Genomic DNA, 9,494 nt, shown 5'->3' on the forward strand with positions numbered 1-9,494 from the left:
CAAGAAACTGAGTTTCACAATACAATCCTTTTATAGTTCGAAATGTGTGCTGCCGACAGAGTATGCGTCCCTTTGTGTGGTTCAGTTCATGGACCTAAAGACCCGTTTAACAAGAATGTTAAAATTATGTTACGCCAATCAAACATTTTTTAGGCCTAATATACATTATATTATCATTGATTAAATATTTTGAGCTCAAAATGTAGAAATATACACTTTGAGCTCATCTTATAATAATAGCTATAACAGGGCAAGGAAAGAAATAGGTCACTTTATTATTACTTGATTCATGTCGTATTTTATTCATAGGCTACATGTCGTATGTATACGGACGTTGAAACTTTAAAAAGTAACAGTCCCCAACGAATTTAGATATGAGCTCTTTGATGTCCACTCCCCAATCAGGGAATTCCCTTTTAACAAAGGAGCACCTGCGTAGTACAAGGTACTGCAGCAAGGTTGCACTCGTTCTACTTGATATGGCTTCATGTATTTATCATGCAGCCTATTATAAATATATCTATTTCATTCAAATACAGGTATGTATTTAATATAAAAACAACATTTGAGGCTTTAGGTATTTTAGTCTCAGCTCAAACCAAAGTAAGAAAGTTTGAATTCTTATGTACCGTAAACGTTCGCCTAATGGCGCACATGGCTCCTTTGCCTTGGGGTAAATTTCATGTACAAAGAGAGCTACCTCTCTAAAATCACAACAAGAATTAAGGGTGTGTGCATGCCCTTATTTGCTGGTGGGAATTTTGTGGGAGGGCGCTTTAAGTTTGTGTCTAAAATACCAGTTATATCAAGGGGCCCATAGCGCCATTAGGCGAACGTTCTACGGACTTCCATTGACAATACAACAATATTCGTGTTGTAAAAGTAGGGTAAAAAGATCTAGGCCTCAAGAAAGAAAGAACAGGAATAAATAAAGAATAATTAAGGACATAAAGAAAGAATTTTGCCCTAATGAATTTTTAGAAAGAGCTGAAGCAAGAAACTGAGTTTCACGATACAATCCTTTTATAGTTCGAAATGTGTGCTGCCGACAGAGTATGCGTCCCTTTGTGTGGTTCAGTTCATGGACCTAAAGACCCGGTTTAACAAGAATGTTAAAATTATGTTACGCCAATCAAACATTTTTTAGGCCTAATATAGAAACTAGTAGGCCTACATACCACATATTGTTATTGAAAACCTGTAAGGAGAACAGCAACCCTTCACAAAAGAGAAGCTTAATTTTAGTGGTTACCTAGGATACCAACACCAGTGGCGTGCGCAAAGGGGACAGGGGGATGTGCCCCCCTTTTGTCAAAAAGATCGGGGAAATAATGCACCCAATCGGGGGAAACTGGGGAATTAGTTATTAAATTTTAAAACAGTCAGAGAATCGAGACCCCTGAACCAGACTTTGAAAACCTGCGTACGTTACTGCCAGGCCCGTACGCAGGATTTTTTTTTTGGGGGGGTGCTGATTTTGAAAAAGTGGACTTTTTCCAAAGGGGGGGCGATTTTGTGAAATGTGGACTTTTCCCCCCAAATTTGGACCTTTTTTGACCAAAAAACCATAAAAAACCTGATTTTTTTTCTTGCTAAAAATGCTTCAATTTTGGGACTTTTTGAATACTTTTGCAAATTTGGGGAGGTGCAGTCGCACCCCCGCACCCCCCCTGCGTACGGGCCTGGGTACTGCCAAACACACGCCTTGGTGGTGGGCCTATATTAGGCCTATACATGTAAAACATCATAGATGACTTGGAATAAATGCAGATAAAGCAAATATAATGTAACCTTTACAACAATAAACACCTATACACGCCTAAAATAACTCTAAAAACCCTAACATGGAATTCAAGACTTTTTGGTAGTCAATTGAAAAATTCCAACTTATTTGTGTAATTTTAGATACCCTCTATAGAGGGCGATGGAATTCCAGATTTTTTTTGGTAAGTCAATTGAAAATTCCAACTTTTTTTTGATAATTTTTAAAAACCCTCTATACCCCTCCATGGAATTCCAGACTTTTTTGCTAGTCAATTGAAAAATTCCAACATTTTATTTGGGTATCTTTAGAAACCCTCTATAGAGGGCAATGGAATTCCAGATTTTTTTTGTTATTCAATTGAAAATTCCAACTTTTTTGACAATTTTAAAAACCCTCTATACCCTCCATGGATTTCCAGATTTTACATGCACTAAACAGGGCCGGAAATCCAGGTTTCTTCCTCAAGTATGCTTTGGAATTCCAGACATTTTAGAAAAAAAGAATTTTGCCCTCTATAGGGGGGGTGCATGTTTTATCTGGAATAGCCCAATGTTGCTTATGTCTAAATCAAGTCTTAATAAATCTGACTTAATTCTATCTGCTATGGCTTTGCCAGTAACACGCGTTAATTGCGAAAAATGTAAAAATTCCTCACGAATTGTTTTGCTGCTGTCTACAAATCTTACGCAAAGGGGCATCATTTCTTTGTTGTGAGAAGTAACCTCATCCACCATTATTGCAAAGTATTTGGCATCTCGTACTTCTTTAAGAATACTCTTCTGTATAAACTCCTGTCCAATTATATCTATCAACTCGTTTTGAATTTGTGGTGATACGTATAACGCATTTCGAAGACGCGGTTTGTTAAGATGCCTCTTCAACACCACGTCATGATTTGCCAAAAGTTTTAATGCGGCAAGAAAGTTCCCCGGGTTACCTTGTTGATCCCTCTTCTCTTTGTCCCCCCTTAAACCAATACACTGCTTTCCACAAAACAATATGCACTCGGCGGCACATTTAACTATATGTCGGTTTTCTTCGATTTTCTGAATGAGTTCTTTGTTCAAGCAGACATCGATGTGTTCTTCTGGGTGTTCGTTGGACCGCTGGAAAATTTTCGCATCTCGGTAAGCATCAATATGATACTTGTTTTCTCCATGTCCACCAAGAACTTTACTCACCTTTGTCCATCGAGTGAATGGTTTGTTTACCAAAACACCAAGCTTTTCCCGTTTCTTAGCAAATAAGGCACAGTACTTACAAAAACCGCCGTCGAGGGTTTTGCTATAAACGAGCCACTTGTACTTTGTTAGCCAATCGTGGTTAAATGACCGGTTGCAGCCGTTTATATAAACTGTTGGAAATTTAAATTCACTCTCCGGTATCACGTGGTCCCGTAAAAGGGCATACTTTTTGGCAGACGGAAGGGCATTGATAGCATTTTTAACATCTTGGTTAGTCATGGTGGCATTAATGATGGTGCCAATGTCGTTGTAAATGTCATCATGTACCACTGGCTCTGTAAAATGATAATGTAAATTTAAATTATTATACATTACTCATTCTGAAGCGTGCATGATACCCCGGTTTATAAGCATGACGTTGAAAGTTATTTCATTGCATTTCAATACATACAGCATCCTGTTCTTTTCTTGAAATTTAGAGGACATAACTTCTCAATGCACGTGATATCTACTTTTCCGATCATTTAGGTTATATGATCCAGCAGAACTTGTATCGTTTCGGTGTAATGACATTATCGGCAATGACAGATATCATGGTGTTCCTACCTGCATCATTGAAAGATAGTGATGAGACTGGTGTGTCGTGACTTGCGTTTGGAGTAGATACCTCAATATCAACAGACTCTTGTGGTGAAGCGCTGCCTGAATGTTCATAATTGAAATAAATTTGAAAACAATCATTAGCGTTTTAATTGAGTCGCACCATAATGTCTTCATCGTCAGCATCATGCATCTTCACAATCATCATCATATAGTTATCATTACCATCACCATCATGAGCACGCACTACCATTATACCATCATCGTCATCAACAACATTATCGCTGGTATCTCACACATTCTTTGTTTCATTACCATGATTATAATATAATTATTTAGCCTTCGTGATAATATGATTTAAATTTTTTAGAGCATGAAAGAGGAACAATACTTTCTAAGGTTTGTTCATGTTTGATCAAATTATAAACTATATAGCTACCTGCACTTGCAATTGAACTCTCATCGGTAGTAGGTGACAAAGTTGCTGGACTGTGCGTCTCTGTGTCCGATATAAGTGATGTTGTAGAGCAAGACGGATCTCGTGACAGGGAAGACGTCAGTTCCGAAGGGTGTCTTGATTGGGAGGTTAGATGACTTGAAACAGTAGCCATAGTTGTGCTGGATGTTGCGGGAGCAGGCGTTGCTGTAAGAGCAATTGGTGCATCAACTGGAAGACACGAAAATGGACATTGCATTTATATAAAAGTTTGGGTAAAAAATATGGTTGGAGGAAAACAAAGTAGATCCATGTTTGTTAAAGTCTCCTTGATTTGGTATCAAATTATGAACCTACCTACACTTGCAGTTGAACTTTCACTGGTAGTCACGGTAGAGTCAGACAAAGTTGCTGGAACCTCTGCGGCTGATGTAAGTGCTTTTGTACAAGACGGGTCTGGTGTGAGGGAAGACGTCAGTACAGGAGGGCGTATTGGTTGGGAGGTTAGCATGGTTAGATGACTTGAAGCCATGGTTGTGGTGGGTGTGTCAACTGGAGCAGGAGTTGATGTACGAGCAGTTGGTGCATCATCTATTAAAAACAACACGATGATGGTCAATAGTATTTGCATGTTTACCGTTTGGGTTTTTGATAACATCAATGGTATGATCGGTGACATAATATTGTGCTATTCAGAATGTTTAACCTACAACATCATTGGAAGTTGCTGATGAGGATGTCATCATCGTCAGCGTCATCGTTATATTAATCACCATCATCATCGTCACCATCATCATCTTCATTAAATGTTACCAATTTATCATCTCATCAAAAACATTATCCCTGATAAGTCAGGAATCCTTCATTTCATAACATAATATTTAGATGAAAATAAAACAATTCGCTGTCGTATATAGTGCACGTTAGAATATGACCGTGCTAGGTAAACTGGATCACGCTTTCTTTGTGACGAACCACTAATCGAAATGATCACAACACAAAGCCTATTATCGGAACAGGTGTACATGAGCCCAGGCTTGGAGCATGAGCAGTAACCAATGGTTACAAACGAGCACTATGACAGCGAATATAAAAACACGAAAGAAGAACCGTAATTTGTTCATATTTTATCAATATTGAACTAACTATACCTGCACTTGCAGTTGAACTCTTATCGGTAGTAAAAGACAAAGTTGTTGGAACCTTAACGGCTGATGTAAGTGATTTTGTGCAGCAAGACGAGTCTGGTGTCATAGATGTCAGTACAGACGCGTACGTTGGTTGCGGTGGCAGATGAATGGTCGCGGTGGAAGTTACAGGAACAGTGCTAGTTGGTACCTCAGAATCTGTTAAAAATTAATGTTCGTATATGAGTATATTACTATTAGCACTTAACTTGTAGTGATGATACAGTTGAAAAACAAATTGCATGGTGGTGGTGGAACAAACTGCTGGTATTGTTTGTGGAAACACTATACTTAACCAATTATATAGGCTTACTCATAACTGAAGCTTTCAAATGCGAAACTCTTACCTAAAGGTATGTAGTGTTCCCCTTCTACAAGATGACCTATGCGGAAAGGTTCCAAATGTCCTGGATTTCTACACTCTATCTTGAAAAGCACAGAAGTAGGTCCGGTGCGGCTTGAGGTTTCTTTGCTGCTGACCACCATTATGTCTCTCTCAAGTAGAAACGCCGTTGCCAGAATTACCCATGCTTCTGCATACTCTCCGTGTTCCTTCATTTTCTTAAATCCCATGTCACCAGGTAACTCTCCGGTCAGTTTTAGATTAATCAAGATGGGATCACTATCATCCTATAAAATGTAGAAAATGTTTATGTAATAGGGGGCCTACATATATAAAACTATAGGTACAAAAAGTGTCTTGTACGACATCGACAGGCTTCATTGGCTTTATTATTAAGCAAGATTATTACCAGAACAAGTTAACTTGATTCAGGATTATAGTATATAATACTAGGCTATATATTTCGTGAGTTATACGTTTGTATATAGTGTAAAGATATGGACTGATAATTTTTGTTTAATTATTAAAAATACAGTCATGATTTAGAATTATATTTCTACATGACATACAGCTTTGAATAAATAAAATCACAAAATCAATAGGGCAAGGGCTTAAAATTAAACATAACATTTATCATGTTTACCATCACTATACCAAATGTAATCATTCTTGGAAATTAGACATATTGCGCTATGGTTATTGCATATAATACAAACTCATATAGGGCCAAATCGGAGGCCCGTTAATAATAATCTCTTGCTGATTCGGACCTGATTGAATGCAGGCAAGAGTAATCATACTGGTAACCATAACAATCAAGTCTTAAACCACTAACCAAATCCTGCATCAATTGCACTGCTTCTCTTCTCAATAGGAGCGACTTTCCAATCACCGATGACGACGTGCTGTACTTGTTGATTCCAAATTTACCAAACTGGGCAACAATCGAGTGGAAAAACACGACCCGTCTCCTGGAACATCATGCATTATCTTCATGCCCAGAGCAGTGGCATTTTCTTGAAGCTGCTCTTTTTCCGTCTTGATTCGCGGTTTCTTAACAAAGTGAAGGATGCTCGATTGTCCAGTCTTTTCGGACTGACGTTTCTTTGGTACAGGCATCTGAAAATGAAATTTAGTCATTAATATTAAATGTTTTATTCATTAATTGACAAAATTTAGAGAACGAATATGTAATCGCATTTGTCTCGTATCTTGAAGCCTTAATCCTCATTGTCATCTTCCAGCCATCGTCATCACCAGCATCAGCATATTCTATATCTTTATCTTTTGTATCTTCGTTGTCATCAACATTTATTTATAAAAGATTTTGATACCTCATTCGGTACGATACAATTTTATTTACCTAAAACTTATAGCAGTTTTAATAAAATGCCGTGAAGAGCTTTTCAGAAGTGACCAAACTAAGTTCGGTTACTTTTTGTGCGCAGAATATTTACTCCATAGGCTACAAGATCCGAAATGGGAGAGCATAATGCCTATCGGACAAGGCCTATTAAGCTTATCAAATATCGATATTATCGATAACATTTTGGCCTAATACATTAGCGATAATATGGGTACAAGGCTTTAAATAAAAAAAATAAATAAAAAAAAACGCTACGTACGTTCTGACCACCTCAAACAAGTCCTTCAATACAATGTCAAATACATTTGATTAAAAAAAAGTACTGGGGTTGTGCATGTTGGAAGGAATTATCAAAAGACCCCTTCTTTGTTTTGCGAAAACTTCTCGAAGTTCTTTTTCAAAATGATTTAGACCAGGCTTTACCCAGCAAACAATAAAACGTTTGAAACTAATAATATTTTGGGGTTTGGTTTAGGTAAAAACGCCCGTAAAAACGTGCGCCGCAAAAGGTTATATAATGATGTCGAAAACATTTAGTGTTTTCTGGGTATAATCTTCATTTATTTATTTATTGCATCATATTTACCCAGGTTGATCCGATCAGCTAAAATGATGTTCTTACACGGGGCCCTGCATTTAAAAACCATACAGCTAGGCCTACATGAGAATCTTAGAATATTCGCGATCTCAAAGAATAACCGTAAGGCTATCATAATACTAAACTAGCCTACTTTGCTTACAAATAGGTACATGTGATCTTTCATAAATATAAAACCAAACCCATCATTAGAGACGTGTTGTACTCTACATACAACAAAATAGATTTTTCACGTCCCTTCTTGGGATCAGCTCATAAGAAATATTTTTAAATGTTTATATTAAATCCAGGTGTGCATGTGGGGGTAGGCCTACTCGAATATGAAAGACAGGCCTACCTGTGCCTACCGGAGTACGGCACTATAAAAGGGGTCTATCGGTACATTGTAGGATTTTTGTCATTTTGTGTGAGAAAGCTAAAACCTTAGGCCTAACCGTAAAAATAACTTTTGAAGCTATATAAAATTGCTAAAAATGTTAAATTTGTTCAAAATGCGCGCGCCAAAATTGCAGATTTGGTGAAAATTTCTAAAAATATGTGACTCCTTTAGGTGTAAGCTAATGAAAAAAGGGGGTCATTGGGTGTAGACTTCGCTTCAACAACTGAAAGGCACATGACGCGTATGGGGAAGCATCCCACCCCTCCTTTTAAATTTCAGTTGTGATACTTCAGTAAAACTGATGCTGCTATTGAATAAATAATAATCAGTCAACTTGAATAACATTAAAAGTGTTTTTGTGGAATTTGATTTGCATGAAACATTTTTTCACGTATCCTTAAAATAATTCCGGTTAATAGACCTAGGCCTACCCTTTAATTAAATTGTTTACAAACACACTTACCACGGAATGCTGATACTCTAATAGTTGCGTTCTGGTTCCCGACAGTCGCTCCCTCCCTTTTTTTTAAATCGTGTGGAGTTTTGTATGCCTATAAGTTAATGCTAACCGGCCGAACGCTTCTCGTGAGATGGGTGGACCAACTTCAAGGTTTTGGTTATAAAGTCTGCACAAAAAGTATTAAACTCAGCTGCTATAAATACGCCTAAAAATTCGGGTATTTTTCTGTATAAAAGGCGCACAGTAGTTGTTAATATTGAACGACATTTTGACAAATGGGGTATCAAATGCGTGTAAATAAATCATGCTTCTCTTTATGTTGAAATATTGTGAAAACAATTATTAGTTCTGAATCTATAGGCGTATTTATAACAGCTAAGTTACTTTTTGTGCAGACTTTATTTAGAGTCTGTTTAGGATTTCGAATGAAAAGCCCATTAACAGTGACAGCGGCATCACTATCCAGACAAAGTTCTTGATTGTTATATCAAACGATGTTTAACTCCATTCCCTTGATCTGAGGTTACTAGACATGGAGATAGACATTAACACACCTTATACTACCGGTACTTGGCCTATTTTAACAAAAAGTAAGGAAAAACGAGTATGATTTCATTCACATATCAGAGAAGAGATTATTAGGCCTTGGCGTTAGGCCTACGTTTCATCAGCCTATTATAATAATACACATAAATGTTCGGTTTTAAAGTAGAGATTGCAGTGCCAAAATACAAATCATGAAGGCCCAACATGCATTGGGCTTATATACAATATTGAAATGGTGAGTACCATCTTACAAGTTCATATCATTTGATTTAGAACTGAAAGCAAGTTGAACAAGAAAATATACACTTTTTTTTATTTAAATGAGCTTACCTTAGGATTTAATATCGATCGTCCGATGTAAAATACTCCTTCAAGTCTAACGTCCACACTGAGAGGATGAAAACGATGCCAAAAAGCACAAAAAGCAGACAGAAGAAGCGGGCGAAGAAGTCACCACTCGTGAAACACATGCACGATGACTGCATATGACTTTCTCACGTGCCTGTAGGGTAGCCTAAGGGACGCACCCAAGGATTCTTGAGTAAAAATACGCAGTACGCACCCATACCCATTAGATTTCAAGGGGTGAGTAGGAAGTTTTTGAAAAAAAAAGCATGATAAAAAAGCTTC

The 9,494-nt window shown here is 37.4% G+C and overlaps 1 protein-coding gene across 1 annotated transcript; it reads right to left on the reverse strand.

The window, feature by feature from the left end:
- Window positions 1-2,277: 2,277 nt before the first annotated feature.
- On the reverse strand, window positions 2,278-6,635 carry LOC140159565 (uncharacterized). The gene is made up of 7 exons (XM_072183057.1): window positions 6,351-6,635; window positions 5,520-5,802; window positions 5,137-5,331; window positions 4,343-4,576; window positions 3,989-4,216; window positions 3,556-3,651; window positions 2,278-3,284 (listed from the first exon to the last, which is right to left on the reverse strand). Exons 1-7 carry the CDS (start codon window positions 6,360-6,362, stop codon window positions 2,278-2,280), a joined length of 2,055 nt encoding a protein of 684 aa, XP_072039158.1. The 5' UTR covers window positions 6,363-6,635.
- Window positions 6,636-9,494: the final 2,859 nt, after the last annotated feature.

This window comes from Amphiura filiformis, chromosome 8 (genome assembly GCF_039555335.1).
Source record: "Amphiura filiformis chromosome 8, Afil_fr2py, whole genome shotgun sequence".
In the NCBI taxonomy this organism is placed as follows: domain Eukaryota; kingdom Metazoa; phylum Echinodermata; class Ophiuroidea; order Amphilepidida; family Amphiuridae; genus Amphiura; species Amphiura filiformis.

Bases quoted from the DNA above. Each gene is read 5' to 3' on its own strand.
- LOC140159565 (XM_072183057.1), bottom strand. The intron at 3,652-3,988 runs GTAGCTATATAG...ATGAACATTCAG, and splicing joins GAGTTCAATTGCAAGTGCAG to GCAGCGCTTCACCACAAGAG. The intron at 3,285-3,555 runs GTAGGAACACCA...ATCATTTTACAG, and splicing joins ACTATCTTTCAATGATGCAG to AGCCAGTGGTACATGATGAC.